The 19,915-nt window shown below is 52.5% G+C and overlaps 1 protein-coding gene across 5 annotated transcripts in view; it reads left to right on the top strand.

Moving 5' to 3' along the window:
* The window catches only part of NDRG4 (NDRG family member 4), a 92,062-nt gene that overhangs the window by 60,579 nt on the left and 11,568 nt on the right, over positions 1–19,915 (top strand). For all 5 annotated transcript variants that reach the window (XM_044987102.1, XM_044987103.1, XM_044987100.1 and 2 more), the window contains 7 exons: positions 3,325–3,430; positions 10,316–10,436; positions 11,078–11,140; positions 12,427–12,487; positions 13,778–13,864; positions 15,060–15,116; positions 16,071–16,174. In XM_044987102.1, the coding sequence (XP_044843037.1) occupies positions 3,325–3,430; positions 10,316–10,436; positions 11,078–11,140; positions 12,427–12,487; positions 13,778–13,864; positions 15,060–15,116; positions 16,071–16,174 (599 nt within the window). The remainder of the gene's footprint in view (positions 1–3,324; positions 3,431–10,315; positions 10,437–11,077; positions 11,141–12,426; positions 12,488–13,777; positions 13,865–15,059; positions 15,117–16,070; positions 16,175–19,915) is intronic.

Here is a 19,915-nt window from a genome sequence, read left to right as displayed (position 1 = left end):
CCCTGGCTGCTCTTAGCCAGGGGCACAAAAGCCAAAATTGGGAATGACTCCCAGAGTCAATCCCTCCTTTTTGGTATCTCAAAATAGAATCAGTCCTGCCTAGAATATGGGCAAGTGTACTAGAGAACCACTGTATCAGAGAGCACAGCTGCTCTGTGTCAGATCCTGCAGAAATTATGAGCTGTATGCTATTCACAGGGGGTGCTCCTGCAACAACCCCACCTGTTGATTCCGTTCTTTCCTCAGCCTTCCTGGGCTACTGTAGCATTGTCCCCCCACTTGTGTGATGAAGTAATAAAGAATGCAGGAATAAGACACAGTGACTTGTTAGTGAGAAATGAGTGGAAGGCAGCCTCCAGCTGTTATGATAGTCCAGACAGGACAGTAAGGAGTGTGGAGCAGAGGAGCCCAGCATCCCTCTGCTAGTCCAGGGGCAATTGAATCTTTTTTTTACACATGAAGGGTGGGGGCTGATGAAGCTCAGCCCCCTGTTGCTATGACGACGATGGTTATCAGCCATACTGCACCATCTACCAGGAAAAATTAGGGTCAGGCACCCTTGATAGACCTCACCGATGCTCGTCTGCATGGTTACCAGTCCTTTTGCACTGCCCCATGTGCCAATAGGCTGATGATGAGGACGGGTACCAGTCGTATTGCACCATCAGCCACCCATGGCGGGGCGAAGAAAGGATGTTGGGGTTCAGTGCTGCAGCATCGGGTCTATCTGCAGCATTCAGTAAAGATAGGGTGACATGTAAAAGAGTCAAGAGAGGATTGTTTTCCCTTTCACTTCTGGGTGGGGGGGTGCGTAAATTGCCTAGCTATGCCCTGACCCACCGCGGACACTGTGTTTGACCCTAGAAGCATTTGGAGCTCAGCCAAGAATGCAAATGCTTTTCGGAGACTGCAGGAACTGTGGGATAGCTTGAGTCCTCCAGTCCATGAGCGTCCATTTGATTCTTTGGCTTTCCGTTACGTTTGTCACGCAGCAGTGCGCTGAGCTATGGCGTCTGTCTGGAGATTTTTTAAAAATGATTTTGAATTTCATCTTCTGTAACGGAGCGCTGATAGAACAGATTTGCCTGTTCTATCAGCGATCACATCCGCATGGTCCATGCGGGAGCTCTTTCTTTATTTTGATTTTTAACTGCATCGCCACCCGTGCTGATCGGAGCTCCACGCTGGGCAAACAGGAAATGATATTCAAAAGTTCACGGGGCTTTTCCTGTCTACCTGGCCACTGCATCCGAGTTCAGATTGCTGTCCAGAGCGGTCAGTGGTGCACTGTGGGATACCGCCCGGAGGCCAATACCGTCGATCTGCGGCCACACTAACCCTAATCCGATATGGTAATTCCGATACTAGCGCTACTCCTCTCGTTAGGGAGGAGTACAGAAACCGGTTTAAAGAGCCCTTGATACCGATATAAAGGGCCTCTCAGTGTGGACGGGTGTGGCGTTAAATCGGTTTTACGCTCCTAAAACCGGTTTAAACGCCTAGTGTAGACCAGGCCTCTGATGGTTTAGGAAGGAGGGGAACGTTTGTTAGGTGATTAATTTATGTGAAGCTGCCACTGCTCTCTGGAGTGTCGAGAAATCTGTGCTAATAAGAGCCTAATGAAGTTGACATTTACAGGAAGGATTGTGCATTTTATGAGTGCCAGGAGCTGCCAACGGACTCACTGTGTGACCATGGGCAAGTCACTGTCCCTTGCCGAGCCTCAGTTTCCCCATCTGTAAAGAGATCATGATGATTGAGGTGTTGTAAAGCTTAATTCACAAATGGGGGAAAGACACCCTGTGCAGAGGGGTTTAAGTAGGGATTTAAATGGTTCAGGTGGTTTTGTGCCAGCCTTCACCATGGGGCGAACATCGCCCTAATGTTTCTCAAGAGCTTTGACGTCCTTGGATGGAATAGACCCTAGAAGGGCAAAGGATTATTTTTGGGTAGCCTCTTTCATACATATTACGGGCCTGCTGCTATTTAAGTCAATGTGAATGACGGTCCCTGTATCCTGATGGCTTCGTGTAGTTAAATAATAGAGGAGCGGGTGAAATGCAGTGATTTGTGTGGAATTGCCGTGTGGAATTTGTGTGTGTGTGTGTGTGTGTGTAATTAAAGGTGGCAAATTCAAATCTGACGAAAGGAAATCCTTTTTCACACAACACACAATTAGCCTGTGGAACTCACTGCCACTGGATGTCATTGAGGCCAAGAATTTAGCAAGATTACAAAAAGGGATCAAACAGCAGTTGTATAGATAACTCTGGATATTCTAGTTTTCAGAATTAATGATGATACACATGTTGGAACGGATTAAACCTTGTTCTTCAGAGCTTCATTCAGGCTCTAATTATTAGAGACCAATGGGGGGGGGGCAGATTATCCCACATCTCGTCACTGCAAGATTCTTGTGCCTTCCTCTGAAGTATCGGGTTCTGTCTGCTGTCAGAGACAGAACACTAGGCTAGATACCTCAGGTCTGACAATTCATAGGCTCCTAATCTTTGGGGCACACTTCAAGACCTTCCTGGGTCTGGAAGACAGCAAGACAGCCCTGTCTAATCTGCTCTAGATCCACATCTGGCCTTTTAAAAATGAAAAATGGCAAGGCAAATCTGTGTTGCTATAATCCAGAGCCTCCTGCCAATCCCTGCCAATGGGGGATATCTGGCATGGTTTGGGATACTTTGTCTGTCCCATTGCTCGTGCCGGTTGGGTATTTGTGCATGTAATGACCGCGTGTGTTTCCAGTTGGTGATTTGGGTTTGAGTCATGTATGCAGATGAGGTTGTGGATTTGGGACGTGGCTCTTAAAAATCCATCGCCCCTTTTCTATCTTTGGGAGGGATGTGGGGGGATAGTTGAGTCGATCGGCTCAACATGAAAATGGTTGCAGCGTTTATGAACGTTTATGGGAGTCAGTTTGGGGAACGTCTGTAGGAGGGAAGAGTTGACAGGAGCGTGGCGTGTGAGCACATGCATTGGTATACGTGTGAGGGTACACCTGTTTGGCAGAGTGGGCACCAGAAGAGTGCTGCGTGTCAGGGTGTGAGAGTGAACATGTGTGCTGTGTGTGTGTACAGACATGTGATGATGTCAGTGAGAGGTGTGTATCTGTTGCAGGCACAGTGTGTCTCTAGTGATTGCTGTCACTGGTTACTTTCATCCCCAGAATGATTCATGGCCAGGCTTGCATGGCTCTGCTGGTGAGGGCAGGCATTGCCTGGTAGAACTTTGTTATTGGTCTCCTCCTTTCTGGGTAATAGGGTGACCCCAGGGAGGGGTGACATGTAACCCTGTCTCATCTCTCTCTTCCAGGAGCATGATATCGAGACCCCATACGGGCTGCTGCATGTGGTCATTCGGGGGTCCCCAAAGGGAAATCGCCCGGCCATCCTGACCTACCATGATGTTGGACTCAACCGTAAGTTTCACCCTTCCATCCTGGCCACAGGCTGCTACCATGTAGGTTTTCTGAGCTCAGCCCCAGTGGAGAGCAGCAAGGTTCTGTGGAAGCGGAAAGTGGCAGGGATTAGAAGCAATCCCTGAGTCAGGCTGCCACCCACAAAAGAAAGGCAGGAGGAACTAATCCTAGTCCAGGAGAGACAGGAGATTGTAGCTGAGGGGCTCCTTGCCCGTTGCTCTCGGAGTTGGGGTTGCTGGCTGTGTGGATCTGAGACAGCCACTCCTCCCTGATCTCAGAGCAAACCCAGATGAACTGGAGCCAGCGGCTTTATTAGCCAGTGATGATGGGTGATGGCACAGTCACCACTGGTGGCCCAATTGGTTTCCGACTGAAGTCCTCCAGAAATTATGCACCGGGGTGAAATCCTAGCATCAGTGAAGTCAATGGGAGTTTTGTCATTGACTTCACTGGGCGCAGGATTTCACCTCTGGAATCAAGCTGCAGTCTGTATTCTTGGCTTAGGGTTCGAGAATCAGGACAGATGGGGTCTGTGACCAACACTGGGACGGAACAGAATGGAGTGGTTAGAGGATGGGGATGGGAGTGAGGACTTCTGGGTCAGTTCTGCCACTGACTCTGTGTGGCACTGGGAAAGGCCCATTTAACTCTCTCTGTCTGAGTTTTCCCACCTGAAGTAAAATCATGAGTGATGTGGAGAAAGTGAATAAGGAAAAGTTATTTACTCGTTCCCATAATATAAGAACTAGGGGTCACCAAATGAAATTAATGGGCAGCAGGTTTAAAACAAATAAAAGGAAGTTCTTCTTCACACAGCGCACAGTCAACTTGTGGAACTCCTTGCCTGAGGAGGTTGTGAAGGCTAGGACTATAACAGGGTTTAAAAGAGAACTGGATAAATTCACGGACGTTAAGTCCATTAATGGCTATTAGCCAGGATGGGTAAGAATGGTGTCCCTAGCCTCTGTTCGTCAGAGGATGGAGATGGATGGCAGGAGAGAGATCACTTGATCATTGCCTGTTAGGTTCACTCCCTCTGGGGCACCTGGCATTGGCCACTGTCGGTAGACAGGATACTGGGCTAGATGGACCTTTGGTCTGACCCAGTACGGCCATTCTTATGTTCTTAAGTTAAGATTATTGTTCCCATTTTTGTCTTGCAAGGGTGGTGTTATTTTTATTTTGATGTTTGAGAAGAAATTATTTGCACTTCCATTCTAGATCATTTTATGGCCCCAAAATTTTTTATTTGAAATGAGTTCTCCCCCACCCCCCTTCAAAATTGAAGTTTTTCACATTTCAAAATTTCACATATTTGGATGAGAAAAACTGATTTTGGAGGAAGTGACACTGTGACTTTTGAAAAACCTTTAACTATTTGCCTTAAAACGGAAGCAGCAATTTGAGAGTGAAAATTCTTTGCATTTAGTTATAGCAAACCCCCACCTTTCCCAGGTGCTTTGTAAAATTTGGGACAGTTTTTTGTAAAATCTGTTTGTTTTGTTTTGTTTTTACACAAGTCTACTTTTGAGGATTTCAGATTTTGTTGCGAATATTTTGTACAGCCCTCAACCCTTGCCCTGCCTGCCGTGCAAGGGTAAATTCCATTGAATAACACTGAGTTCCTGTTCAAAAACTGAACAGAGGAATTTTAAAGGGCCAAGACTGTAGCTGTGAGTCCAAGTGAATGTTAGTAAAGCACCTGGGATGAAAGGGAAAGCATGTATTTTACTTATTATCTATCTATCTAGGTATGTATATGGTCCTCAGCCCTGAAATAGCTGAGCACCTCTCAATCCTGAATAGATTTTACCCTCACAACACTCCTGTGAGGTAGGGAAGGGCTTTATCCCCATTTTGCAGAGCAGGGACTGAGGCACAGTGCTATTGCCTAGGGGTTAAAGCAGTAGAATGGGAGTTGGGAGACCTGGGTTGGGTTCCCAACTCTGCCATTGGCCTGCTTGGTGACTTTGGTCAAGTCACTTTCCCCTGTGTGTGCCTCACTTTCCCCATCTGTGAAATGGGCATAATGAGACTGACCTCCTTTGTAAAGTGCTTTGAGCTCTATAGATGAAAAGTGCCATATCAGAACTAGCTATAATTAAGTGATTTGCCTAAGGTCACAAAAAGGATACGTCTACGCTGCAAAAATAACCCTTGTCAGTGAGTCTGAGCCTGGATCAACTGGATCACACTCACGCTACAGGGCTAAAAATAGGAGCATAGACATTCCCACTGGGGCTGGAGCCTGGGCTCTGAGACCCACCTCCTTTGCCGGTTTCAGCACCCAAGTGGGAACGTCTACACTGCTATTTTTAGCTCCGTAGTGTGAGTCTCAGGACTTGACTCAGTTGATCCGGGTTGCGAGACTTTCTGCCGCGGTGGCGGGTAGGGGGGTTGCAGCATAGACGCAGCCAAAGAGTCTGGCTCGGACATGGTCTTTTGGGTCCCAATCCAGCCTCCTACCCACCAACCTGTCCTTCCTATCCCATCACCGTCTCCTGGTGAATTGATTATTTTTTATTACATCAAGATGGAATTGTCTCCAGTACACAGTTCCCGATGCAGAATTGTATTAACACCATTCCCCATACTGGAGTGTGTGTGAAATCCAGGTTCCACTGAAGTCAGTGGGAGTTTTGCCATTGACTACAGTGGGGCCAGCATCATCACTGTAGGGCTACCAAGCAGTAGCCACTGACTATGTGAATGGCTGTAGTCTGATGGGCAGCTTGATTAATCAGTCAGGTTACATGGATTTGCATAAACACCATACAGTGGTTTCTCAAACTGTGAATATACAAATCTCTCTACTCTGATTGGCTAACATCATCCCAGCACTCAGGATGGCTGCTGTAACTCAGATCTTCCAAGCTGCAGCTGGCAACAGGGATGGCAGCTCAGCTGAGATTGATTTTCTCCTCTCACACTGACATCCATGGGAGCTTTGCCAGTGAGGTCAGAGGCTGCAGGATTAGACCCTCCTGCCTGTCCTTTAGCTTCGCTGCAATCTCTACAGCCTGCCACTGCTCTTGTCCCTACAACAGCTGCCGTTTTTTACCTTCTGAGAGAATCCAAGCCCTTCCCATCCAATTCCATTGTGAAACAAAGTAGCAACACTGAAGAGTTGCATCCATTCTGGGGAGGGTAAACCTTGCTGAGTATAATAATGACTCAGCAATAATTATATCTGAGTAGGGAACCCTGAGATTTTCAGTTCTCTGGCACTTTCGAAAAACCAGCGGCGGGGATTTTGTTGCAGGTTGAACCAAAAACAAACTTTTTTGAAATGCTTGCCAAATCAGAAAGTTGAAAGCCATTTGTTTGGGGCTAGAGAGTTTCGGTTTTGTCCAAACAAATGTTTTGCTCATTTCGGTATTGACCCTTTAAAAACATTTTTTACTTTTTTTTTAAATTTGTTTTAATTAAGAGAAATCTTGAACTGAAAAATCAAAACGTTTTGTTTTTAAAAATGTTGAAACTAGCCTTTTTGGGTTTTCCACACTTTGGGGGGCTTTTTCAGCTGAAACCATTCGGCAAATCCAAACAAATCTGTGAAATATTTTGGTGCCGCTGAATCTGCATCTTTTTGTGGAAAAAAAAAGTTTTGGTTGAAAAATCTTGCCCGGCTCTATTTCAGAATTAACCGAGGATAGAATTATCGCCTCCTAGACAGTGAAGACCTTCCAAAGTTGCTGTTAAAATCTAATAGTATGTGGTGATTGCGATAGGCTGAGTACAGAGGAGCCCAAATTGCAAACTGGCAGATAACATTTTGTGTAGGATTATAAAATCCAAAATCTCCGAGCACATTCACATTGGATTATGTGAGACACTTGTATATTTACAAATCACCATATGGCTTCTTCAAAATATATTCAACTAAGAATGGTGTAGAAATGGTCGTTTAAACCACAGCATGCAGCTGTTGAGTAGTCACATGGCATTTTCCTTACCATATAATACATCAGTTGTTCATCCTAAATAAAAAGGCTGTTGAGGGAGCTCTGCTTTGACAAAGGGAATTTCACACTGCAGCTAATTGGAAGCAAGTGAATATTGATATTAAACTCCACCATGCCCCTTTCTAGCTAGACTTGCTGGTGGCTGCAGTGTGGTGAATGCTGCCTTCCGTGGCGGGATGTGCCAGCTAGGTTGAAACGGTTCCGATTCTGCTACCACTTCTATGGGTGTAAATCAGTAGTACTTCTCCCATACTAATACAGTCCCAAAGCTTGCAGAAAGCAACGCCTGCCTCCAGCCTGCAGACTACAACGGGGAAGAGACCTTCTTCCAAGCAAGCTGCGGATTCCAAGCTAAAGGAGGCTGCGGCAGTGGAAAAGCAAACAGGAACAGTACGAGCAGTGGCCGGGCTGATTTAGGGACTGTACTGAAGCCTCAGAAGGAGGGGTGGGGTTAGAGGAGAGGTTGGAGGTCTGATATGTCTGGTTCATTTTTTTGCCCAGTATAACGTGGTTTGATGTGACCGTGAGACATGAGGACAAGGCTGTGCCGAATCAGACTGCTAGTGTTTGCCCTCCCGAGGCACAAGCAGTGGGGGATTCGAGGGCAGACAAAGGGACCCCATGGAGATCAGCCCTGCCAGCCTGTGTCTTGGCTTGTGGGGCCCATGCCTGCATCACACTCTCTTTCCCTTCTCCTCCCCGCCCACTCCAGTCTTGTGAGCAGCCTAGCACCGAAAGCGATCCCCTGCCCGGGGCGCTCGCACCAGCACAGCAAGGACAGTGGGACGCAGGCAGCCAGCAAATGCGAACCAGCCCAACACCCAGTGCTGCTGGGTGGCCGGAGGGGAGCTGGACGGTTGGTCAGCTGTGAATTCAGTGCTGGCAAAGGGTGCTGGGTCGGGGAGCGGAGTCCTGACCCTCTGGGGAGAATGCGGGAGAGTCTCCATGATGGCCAGGCTGCTGAGCCTGCTCCTGAGATGGCAACCCCAGTACACACAGCTGTGGCCTCGGCGCTGGCCTGAGACTGGCCTCTCCCGAAGGCCATGGAACAGCCAGTAGGTTGGAATAGCCTTGGGTTCGCGGCAGCCTGGGCCATGTTCAAACCACTGGCCTAGAGCTGGATGCCGTGGTGTTCGCTGCCTGTCCCGTCCCCTCCGCCCCAGCTGCGTGGAGGAGCCCAGAGGTTTGTTCTTTCCCCCTGGGATCCCGGTGTGAATGTTTTCAGAGGGGCATTGGTGGGTTGTGTTCAGTTCTGTGTCCCGGCAAGGTGTCCCTAAGCAGCTGTGGGCCCGGGCACGGCGAGCGAGCTCTGGTTTGAATCAGGCTTTCTCCTCAGGCAGGCTGGGAGCAAAGGGGGGACCTTGTATCGCTCACCCTGGAGCTGAGAGGGGAACATTGATGGGATCCAAAGGGAGCCCTGTCCAGAGAAGGGCGTCCTCCCCTGTCCTCCTTGCTCAGCTGTGACAAGCAGCCCAAGGCTGGGCTCTCCCGGGCACAGTGAGATGGGGGAAGAGGTCCTAAGTGATGGGGGCTTTGGGACCTGCCCGGTGGCTTCCCCTCTGGATGGGGCATTCACCGAGGGCCTGCCTGGGTATGAACGCTGGCTGTGGCTGTGTGGAGGGAGGAGGACGGATGTCACCTGATTGCAGGCTGGAGGCGAGCTGCTGCTGCAGGAAGGTCACCTTGGAAGCACTGCAGAGGGGGGAGGGGAACAATCTTAACCAGCCCCTGTGAGCCAGGCATTCCCAGGCCGGGTAAGTGAGGCTTACAACAGTTAGGGGCTGAGAGTTTTGAAAGAGCCCAGGGGTGTTAGGAGCACAAGCTCAGCCCAGTACCATTTTAGTGGGACGTGTGCACCTAAGTCACTTAGGTGCTTTGGAAAATCCCACGCCACGGGCTCAGTTTTGAAATGTGCGTGCCTGTAATTAGACACCCAATGACTGGACAGACCCCACGAAGAGTGGTTTGATTCTCAGTGCCACGCAGCTCTGCAGTTGCTCGGCCACTCTGAAAATCAGGCCATTTATGTAGGTGCCTGATTTTTGGCCCCCAAGTTTGAACATGTTGGCCTTGCTGACTTGCCCAAGTCCACATGGGAAGTCAGTGGCAGAGCCGCGAGTAGAAACCAGGAATCCTGACTCTCAGACCTGTGTGCTAACCACTAGACCATATTGTCTCCCCTAGCGATGGGTGAGTAAAGCATAGCAGGGAAAGCCTGTCAGAAAGGACTGGTGTTTGTGGCCAAGAAACACGAGATGTTGAGAAGAGAACAGGCCTGATTCTGATCTTGTTTACCCCAGTGTGAATCAGGAGAAACACCCTTGATGTCAGCAGTGTTAGTGTGGGGCAGGTGTGAAAGGCGAGTCAGGCCCACCCGGGAGTCAGATACCTGGGATACCACATCTGCTCTGCACCTCGGAGCCAGGCTAGATGTTGAGAGCAGCAGCTGCTGGCCAGGATCTGTCTCTCCGTGTATTTGTTTTCTTTAGTCTTCACCTTGATTAAATGTCGGCTTGGCAGAATTCCATTTTTATGTTTTTATCATTTCCACGGATAGTGTCGATGTTTATTCTTCAGCGTTTTTAAACACATTGTCACCGTTGCAGGAAATTATGGATGGGCTGAACAATATGGGGGTCAGACAATTCATTACAGGAACACGTCAAAATATCCCAGGTGTAAATGTCCTGTTGGCAGGCAGCATTTTTCTCACTTTGCCAGTCTGTACATTTCTATCAGGATCGACGGGAATAGTTCCATTGGTTTGGGCACGTACGGCGAAATTGACAGTTCACCGGCATTTACTGCTAAAAATTGAACCATTCCAGGCCTAATTAAATGGATGCTGATGTTTTGCCTCTGATCTTTTTTCCCCTTTGTCCTTTGGACTCTGACCCTTCCTCCCCCCGACCGTGTGCAGACAAGCTGTGCTTCAACACATTCTTCAACTTCGAGGACATGCAGGAGATCACCAAGCACTTCGTGGTGTGTCACGTGGATGCACCAGGGCAGCAGGCCGGAGCGTCGCAGTTCCCGCAGGGGTAGGTACCCGAGCTCTCCCAGCCTGTCTGGGATGCTGCTCAGGGAGGAGCCCAGCTCTTCATGCTCAGGGTCTCTGTATGATTTCCCGGCTCCTTTCCCTGGTTCATAAGGTGGGTTCTCCTGCCGGGAACGTCCAGCTTGTAGCAGCTGCTAGGAGGTGCTGCAGAGCAACGCACTTGGGACTCGGCCTCCCTCGTCCTGGGCCCAGCGGAGCATCCCATTTCTGAAGGGGAGTCGGGTTCCTCACCCCCTAGAAGGGCCGGGATCATGGAGGGCTTCCTCCTCCCAAGCACATCAGCACTGCTCCTAGCACAGCCATAGGCAGAGGGCTGTGCCAGGCCGAGGGGCTGGAAGGGGGACCGGTGGGGTTCCTGGGCATGGTCCACACCCTGGGAGAGGAGGAATAGGAAGGGGATGGCTGTGTCTGTCCCGGAGGGGGGAAGGGAAGGGCTGTGCCCTGCTCTGGGAGGGAGGGAGGGGCCAGGCAGTGGGGAGTGGGAGGGGAGGAGCTGTCCCTCCCTGGAAAGCTGTGTAGGTGCCCAGAGCTGCTCCCGGCCCTGGCCTGGGCTCCCCCTGTATGGGCACCTTGGGGCCTTGCCCCAAACCTCCGTTTCTCACTGCGTGTCCGTCATGCCCCCAGGTACCAGTTTCCATCCATGGACCAGCTGGCTGCCATGCTCCCTAGTGTGGTCCAGCATTTCGGGTAAGTGTCCGGGCCCTGTGACCTCGTGGTGTGGGGCCAGCAGGGAGGGGTGGGATGCTAAGAAAAATGCCAGGGGCAGGCGGGGAGGGTAGGGGGTAGAAACCATCATGTGGCGTTTGGGATGCCCAAGCGATGCCGGGTTGGGCGTGGCTGAAAAACGGGGATCGTGACACCCACGGCTGCACGGCACCACTGGCCTAAGAACACCCAGTCACGAGGGGTTCCAGGGTCCACAGCCTGTTCCCTGCTCTGTCCGCCTGGCTGGAGCTGAGAACAGTCGGCTCTTCGGCCGTGGCTCGGCGACCCCTTGGGGAGACAGGTCAGTCCCCTCCCCGCCCTGGGAGAGCCGTGTGGAGTCACCTCAGAGCCAAAAGAGACTCGCGCTCTGTCCCCTGCCGGTGGTTTGTGCCGTCACCTTCCCGGCACGGGATAAGGGAGGCTGCTTCCTCCGTCTCAGGGGCCTGGAAATGCACCCCAGGGCCTGTCCCCTCTGGCCCATGGGTCTGGATCCAGCCCAGGGCACTAGTAAGCAGCTGATCGGTGCCCTGTGGGGAACAGACTGGGAGGTCTCCAGTTCCCACCTCACCGAAGCCACCCTGACGTCTGGCTCTAGCTGGCGTCCTTCAGGGCCCCGCTCGTCAGGGAATACGCCACGGGGCCTGAACTCCCGTCTCACCCCCAGGTGAGGGGCACGTTGGCTGAGGAGTGCGCGAGGGGGTTAGCACGGCAGTTGGCCCGGTTCCGTGGGCAGCAGCCTTCTCGCACCGAGGCGCCGTGCCAGCCCTCAGGCTGGATTTCGCGGCTCAGGCTGACGCTGCAGTGACCGTCACAGGATGCTCCTGTTCTCTACCAGTCTGGCCTTGATTTTACTGGCTCTGTTGCTCAGACGCTGCCACTAAAGCGCGAGGGGAGACGGGTGGCAGGTTTAGGAACAGAAGGGAAGGAATGCAGTGTGTAGCTCTTTCTGGCGGCTTCTAAAGCACAGAACGTGGTGAGCACTATCAGAGGGCTCACAACCTATTTAAAGGGACGCTACCCAATTCCTACGCGCTACGAGGAACTCTGTTTGCACAGGGCTTGAGAGCCAGGAAAGGAGCCCAGGGTGTGGAGACCCAGCCAGGGCCCTATGGGAATGTCTCCCAGGTACGGCCACCTCTTGCCTCAGCCCCATTTCTCTCTTTCTCTGCTGCACCACATGCCCTGCCTAGAGACCCCTTAACAAGCCAGACTGGCCTAGCAAGGACTGTTGGGAGCTGCACAGGGACACTTCTGTCTCTGTTTCTCAGGTTCAAGTACGTGATCGGAATCGGCGTGGGAGCAGGAGCCTACGTCCTGGCCAAGTTTGCTGTAAGTAAGTCCTGGTTGGGAGCGTTCTGCAGTGACTCAGGATCCGATAGAGCAGGGCAGGTGTGACCCACTTCCGAGGGAGGTCATAGAATCCTAGGGGTGGAAGGGACCTCAGGAGGTATCTAGTCCAACCCCCTACTCAAAGCAGGACCAATCCCCAGACAGATTTTTGCCCCAGATCCCTAAATGGCCCCCTCAAGGATTGAACTCACAACCCTGGGTTTAGCAGGCCAATGCTCGACCCACTGAGCCATCCCGGGGCAGAGGGAGAGCTGCTCCGTTTGCACCAGCAGGAGCTTTCTCAGGGCATGGGGCTCGTTCCGGGATGGAAGGAGTTGCAGTAATCAAGCCTGAAAGGAGGTCATCAGTGTGTGGATCACTGTAGCCACGGCTGTTTCTGATAGGATGGAACACAACCCCCTGGCCAATCAAAGTGGGTGTATTTTGCCACTGTGGCTATTTGAGTATCTATCTGAGCATTGAGGAGCCCCCAGCAGCTGCCCATAGCCTTGGGGTACCAGATTCTCTTAGGAGTGGGGGATCTGAGAGAGGAGACAAGTGCTTCAGAGTGCGTCCCGCATCCGACCAGCATCACCTCTGTCTCGCCAGAGCTCGGCTTTAGCCAGCTGCTTGTCATCGAGGGGGTGATTTTGGCTGAGCGCTGAGAGAGCTGGAGAGGGTGCTGTTCACGTTTGGTGTTCGGGCGCCGTAGAGCTGGGGGTATCTTGTAGGCACTTATGAGTCACACGGACGAGAGGCTTAGACCATCTGGGGCTGGGTCCTGGAGCTGCCTGTGACAGCCTGCTGGGTTCAGGCCGACAGGAAGGGCCTCTGCCATTTCAGGGCAGTTCCTTCTATCACTGCAGTTCCTTGGTGTCAGAGTGCAGGAAGGTGCAGCAGGCAGAGTGTGGATGCCCTCCCCTTGTCTGGCAGCAGGGGGCAGTTATCTGCCAGAGCCATCTCAGTACCATGCCCTGCTCCCAGGCCTTGCTGGGAGGGCTCCTGCTTGCCTTGTTCTAGATTCTCCGTGGGCAGAGGTGCAGAGCCGTGGTGTGCAAAGCCTTTACCTCGTTGGCACTGGGTGGCCTGTTTCGTGTTGTAAGGTGGTGGGAGGGTCCCTCCGAGGACGTGGTCTCCCACCCATCCCTTGCCCCTGGTGAATTGCATCACTGTCAGTAAAGGATCTCCGCGTTTGGTGAATCCACACATCTGCTAACTGCCCCCCCTAGCATAGGCCTCCCCCATCACACCACTGCCGGGAGCAATAGCCCTGTGTCTGCTTGGCTGCAGCTGATCTTCCCAGATCTGGTGGAAGGACTGGTCCTGATGAACATCGACCCCAACGGCAAAGGCTGGATTGACTGGGCAGCCACCAAGGTGAGCAGCATCCACCTCTCAGACGCCAGCTGGGTGAAATCGCTTGGAGCGGGCGTAGGCACTGGCAGGGTCTCCTGGGGCACAGGAGAGCCGGGGCTCGGCTGTAATGAATATAAAGGGAATTTGTTAATGAGGCTGCTGGACACACACAGACCCTGTGGTTCTGTCTGGCTCCCCGGCTTGCAAACTAATCACAGCCCATGATGCCTGGTCTCACCACACAGTGTCTTCCTCAGGCATGGCCGTGACTGAGGCCTCCATGCTCCGGAGAGGAGGGAGCTGGGAGTGGGAAGGAATAACGCGGATCATTGGGTTTAAAATAGTCTCCCGTGGCCAAATCCTGCCTGCAGATCCACCCATAGAGCTGCCCTGGGGGTGTGCAGGGGCCGTGCCTGCTTCCCTAGTGCAGTGGTCCCCAAACTCCGGGGCATGCCCCCCTGAGGGGAGTGTGCGGCGGGGCCGGGCCAGCCCTGCCTGGGGCAGGGAGGGAGCACCACCCAGTCCTGCTCTGGCCCCAGCCCCCGCTGCAGGTCCGGCCTTGGCCTCAGCTACCAGCTGGCCCTGGCCCCACTCCCAGCCGTGGCTGCAGCCCCTGACCCCGATTGTGATCCTGCTCCCGGACGCAGCCCCTGGCTCCCAGCCATGACTACTGCCCCGCTCCTGGCCAATGCCCCAGCTGCAGCACCGGCCCCACTCCCAAACATGGCCCTTAGCCCGACTGTGGCTCCCGGGAGGCCATGGACCAGGTAAGGTGGGGGAGAGAGGCACAGACAAAAAGGTTTGGGGACCACTGCCCTAGGGGTTAAAGGAGTCAGCGTCCCCAAGGAGATCAGCCCTCGGGGGACATGGACCTGGGGGTCCAGGGTGCAGAAGCTCCAGGCATGGGCGATCACCTCCCAGCAGATACCATCAGCAGGCTCCCCAGATACAGGGGATGGTCTCTGACCCTTCCTCTTCACTTGCTGAGCAGCAGATTTTTCTGGGCTCCAGAGCATCCTCTTCCCTTTCTGCTCCGATTGGTCCGAGCCGGAGCAGCTGTTTGCTTTTCTCCGCTGGCTCAGCAGGTTCTGGGCTCCAGCGACGCCTGCCTGTCTCCAGTGAACATCGCGAGGAGGGATCCCGTGGCGAAGGTGCAGGGGTGGGAGTGAGTGGTGCCTGGCGTTAGCGTAACGCGTCTGGTGTTCTCTGTCCGCAGCTTTCTGGCCTGACCAGCTCTTTGCCTGACACCGTGTTGTCTCACCTGTTCAGCCAGGTAAGGGGGAGGGCCCTGGACACGTTCACAGCTGCCCTGCTCAGATCAGACTCTGGTGGAGAGAGGCCCAGTGCACCGTCCAGACAGAGTCAGCCAGCTAACGGCTGGACTGGGGCAGCAACTGGGCCGGCTTTGCTGTCTCCTGGCCATGCTGCTGTGGCTTATGGGGGAAGAACAGGCCAAGAGATGCCTCCCTCTCTGGTCCTGTCTGTAGCTGGGCTGTGTCGCTGCCCCTGCCATGGGGGCGGGAGAGCTGCAGGGCTGCCATGAGATGCAGGCCCCCGCACAGGTGTGAGTGCTTTGCCCGCTTGTGCCCGGGATGGATAGGAGGGGCCATTGACAGCTGGATTTGTAGGGCACAAGGTGGGGCGTCTTCCCCCAGGATGCAGAGCTGGAGCGCCCCACAGCCCATAGGTCATGCGTGCTCTGCTCCCTTGGCCGGCACCTCTCTCCCAGCTACAGCCTCTTCAGCACAAACTAGTTACTGGGATGGGTCAGAACCAGTCCCCTGGAGCCAGCCCCAGCCCCAACTCTTGGAAAACTGAAGCCGGATCTGACTCCCAGTGTCTCAAGTGGCCTCACCTTTATCGCGGGCTGAACCCCTGTCCTGGACCCAGGCACTGTGTGGTGTTCAGACTCCAGATCCCGGGTCTGCAGCTTCAGTCCGTCTCCTGGTGGCGGCCAGAGGCCAGTCTCGGGAGTTAGTTACGAGCACTGCCCTCCTGCCAATACAGCCCTGCAGGGTGTGAATGCTCTGCGGGCTGAGTGCCTAGGACTTAGGGTCCCCACCCACCCCCGGTGATCCTGGGGGAAACTGGGTCTTTTTACCCCGCTTGCACTCAGATCAGTCCCCATGTCCCGCTCGCCTGTCCCTCCTCCATACCACACATGCCGAGCCCTTCCTCCCTGCCGCGGGCCAGCTGATCTCTCGTTTCTCTCACCCCTCCTGCACAGGAAGAGCTGGTGAGCAACACGGAGCTGGTGCAGAGCTATCGGCAGCAGATCGGGAGTGTGGTGAACCAATACAACTTGCAGCTGTTCTGGAACATGTACAACAGGTAACCGGCCCCTCACCTCTCCGCAGTGGCACACGTCTCCTGCCGTGCAGACCAGGCAGAGGGTGGGGACCTCACGGGGTGACCCCTGTTGTGTCTTGTGGCTAATGGCCATTGTTCGCTGGGGCCTGGGTGGGGCAGGGCGATGGGCACCAGGGCGGGAATGGGAGGGAGATCTCTGCTCCATCTGCCCGGGTGGCAGCTTTTGGAGATGGCAGGCAGTGGAGCGGAGGATTCCACTGGTGCCACGAAGAGCCCAAGACCATCGTGTGCAGTTCATTGGTCGAGGAGCAGGAGACCCCATGGGGGTAGCCACAGAGTCCTGCTGCTTCCTGGCCCCCTAGGGACGAGGTGCAGGAGGCCACGCCCTGAGAGCCAGGGTGGTACGTGTCGTGTTGCCCCCAGCCAGACTCCAGATACGCAGAGCAGGATTCGCACCCAGCACGCTCCCAGACACAAGCCTTTGGTGACCAGCAGCCAGAGGCATGGGAAGTAGCCCCCAGCATGTCTGGCCTTTCTAGCTTGGCCACCACCCGCTCCCAACGGGACCATGGCCAGAGTGGGGCTGTTTGCCTGTGAGAGGCAGGTCCTGAGCTGGGCACCCCCATTGCTTAGGGGCTCTTGGGGCGGGAATCAAATTGGAGCTGGGTTGAGCATCACCGAAAATCCAGCTTTGAAGGGAACAAACGGCGAACCTGGTGCCCGAGGTCCTGGGGGGAGGTCGTCACTGCGCTCATGTGCTCTGGGCAGTGGGACACACAGGTAGGCCGTGCTCCCAGCAGGGGAGTAGTGGGGCATGTGATCCAACCCTGCTCTGGGCAGGTGGGATGGCAGGGGCATGGGCCAGCCCCACTCTGGGTAGGGGAGCAGTGGGCACGTGTCTAGGCCCCACTCTGGCAGGGGTGTGCTGGCTGGCCCCACTCTCGCAGGGGGGTAGTGGCAACATCTGGATAAGCCATGCTCTGGGCAGGGGGGTGGTGGGAGGCTTGCGTACCAGGCCAGCTTTGGGCTGGGGCGTGGTGGGGGCATGTAGGCTGGCCCCTCTCTGGGCAGGGGGCAGTGGGGCACACAGGCCATGGGGGACACCTGGGCTGGCCCCTCTCTGGGCAGTGGGACATGTGAGTAGGGTGCAAACAAGGGGGATGTTATGGCTGGGACTCTATGATAGACCATCTTACCAGGAAGAAGTGGTGGATGAGGCTTTTTTTAAACAACTAACAAAACATCCAAAGCACATGACTTGGTAGTGATGGGAGACTTCAACTACCCAGACATCTGTTGGGAAAATAACACAGCAGGGCACAGATTATCCAACACGTTCTAGGAATGCACCGGAGACAATTTTTTATTTCAGAAGGTGGAGAAAGCCATCAGGGGAGAGGCTGAGCTAGATTTGATTGCGCCAAATAGGGAGGAACTGGTTGGGAATGTGGAAGTGGAAGGCCGCGTGGGTGAAAATGATGGTGAAATGGTAGAGTGCATCATTCTAAGGAATGGTAGGAGGGAAACCAGCACAGTAAAGATAATGGATTTCAAGAAGGCCGACTTCAGCAAACTCAGGGAGTAAGTTAGTAAGAGCCATGGGAAGCAAGTCTAAAGGGAAAATCAATTATTGGCAGTTTTTCAGAGACATAATTGAGGGCACAAGAGCAAACTATCCCCCTGCGTAGGAAAGAGAGGAAGTCTGGCAAGAGACCAGCCTGGCTTAACCAGGAGCTCTTCAATGATCTGAAACTCAAAAGAAGAGTCCTACAAAAAGTGGAAACTATGTCAAATTATGAAGGATGAATATAAACAAATAACACAAGTGTGTAGGGACAAAATTAGAAAGGCCACAGCACAAAATGAGATTAAACTAGCTAGAGACCTAGACGGTAACAAGAAAACATCCTACAAATACATTAGCAGCAGGAGGAAGACCAAGGACAGGGTAGGCCCGTTACTCAATGAGGAGCAGGGAGGAACAATAACAGAAAATGTGGAAACGACGAAAGTGCTAAATGCCTATTTTAGCCTCAGATTCTACTTCGCTTTCACTACCGTTCACTATGTGAGACGTCCATTCGCTACTAACCTTCTTGGTGAAAACTAAAACAAAAATGGCAAAGAACAAGTTAAAAATTATTTAGACAAGTTAGATGTCTTGAAGTCACCAGGGCCTGGTGAAATGCATCCCAGAATACTCCAGAAGCTGATTGAGGCGATATCTGAACCATAGCGATGATCTCCGAAAACTCCTGAAGACGGGAGAGATTCCAGAGGACCAGAAGAGGGCAAATCTAGTGCCCATCTATTAAAAAGAAGGAATAAGGACAACGCAGGGAATTACAGGCCAGTCATCTTAACTTCAGTACCCAGAAAAATAATGGGACAAATAATCCAGAAATCAATTTGCAAACACTTAGAAGGGGATAAGTTGCATTCAGCATGGATTTCTCAAGACCAAATCATGTCAAACCAACCTAAATGCAGTTTTTGACAGATAAATGAGCCTTGTGGATGGAGGGAAGCGGTAGATGTGATATATCTTGACATTAGTAAGGCTTTTGATACTGTCTCGCATGACCTTCTCATAAACAAACTAGGGAAATGCAACCTAGATGCAGCTACTATAAGGTGGATGCAGAACTGGTTGGAAACTCGTTCCCAGAGAGTAGTTATCAGTGGTTCACAGTCAAGCTGGAAGGGCATAACGAGTGGGGTCCTGCAGGGATCAGTTCTGGGTCAGGTTCTGTTCAATAGCTTCATCGATGATTTAGACAATGGCACTGAGAGAACACTTATAAAGTTGTGGACAGTACCAGGATGGGAGCTTGCAAGTGCTTTGGAAGATAGGATTAAAATTCCAAATGATCTGGAGAAACTGGAGAAAGGGTCTGAAGTAAATAGGATGAAATTCAACAAAGACAAATGCAAAGTACTCCGCTTAGGAAGGAACAATCAGTTGCACACATTCAAAATGGGAAATGACTGCCTAGGAAGGAGCACTGCGGAAAGGGATCTGGGGGGTCATAGTGGATCACAAGCTAAATATGAGTCAACAGTGTAACGCTGTTGCAAAAAAAATGAACATCATTCTGGGATGTATTAGTAGGAGCGCTGTGAGCAAGACGCGAGAAGTATTTCTTCCGCTCTGCTCTGTGCTGATAAGGCCTCAGCTGGAGTATTGTGTCCAGTTCAGAACACCACATTTCAGGAAAGATGTGGACAAATTGGAGAAAGTCCAGAGAGGAGCAACAAAAATGATTAAAGGTCTAGAAAATAATGACCTATGAGGGAAGGTTGAAAGAATTGGATTTGTTTAGTCTTGAGAAGGGAAGACTGAGAGGGGACATGATAAAGTACATAAAAGGTTACAAGGAGGGAGAAAAATTGTTCTCTCTAACCTCTGAGGATGGGACAAGAAGCAATGGGCTTAAATTGCAGCAAGGGAGGTTTAGGTTGGACATTAGGAAAAGCTTCTTAACTGTCAGGTTAGTTAAGCACTGGAATAAATTGTCTAGGGAGGTTGAGGAATCTCCATCATTGGAGGTTTTTAAGAGCAGGTTACACAAACACCTGTCAGGAATGGTCTCATTATTATGTCGTCCTGCCTTGAGTGCAGGGGACTGGACTAGATGCTCTGGTGGGTCTCTTCCAGGCCCACACGTCAGTGATTCTGTGCTCTGGGCTGGAGAATGGTGGGGCATGTGAACCAGCCCTGCTTTGGGCAGGGGGTGGTGGGCCAAACCGATCAGCCCCATT

Source organism: Mauremys mutica, chromosome 14 (genome assembly GCF_020497125.1).
Source record: "Mauremys mutica isolate MM-2020 ecotype Southern chromosome 14, ASM2049712v1, whole genome shotgun sequence".
Taxonomy (NCBI): Eukaryota; Metazoa; Chordata; order Testudines; family Geoemydidae; genus Mauremys; species Mauremys mutica.
Note: the sequence above shows the minus strand (reverse complement) of the source record. Positions and strands in the feature narration are given on the sequence as shown.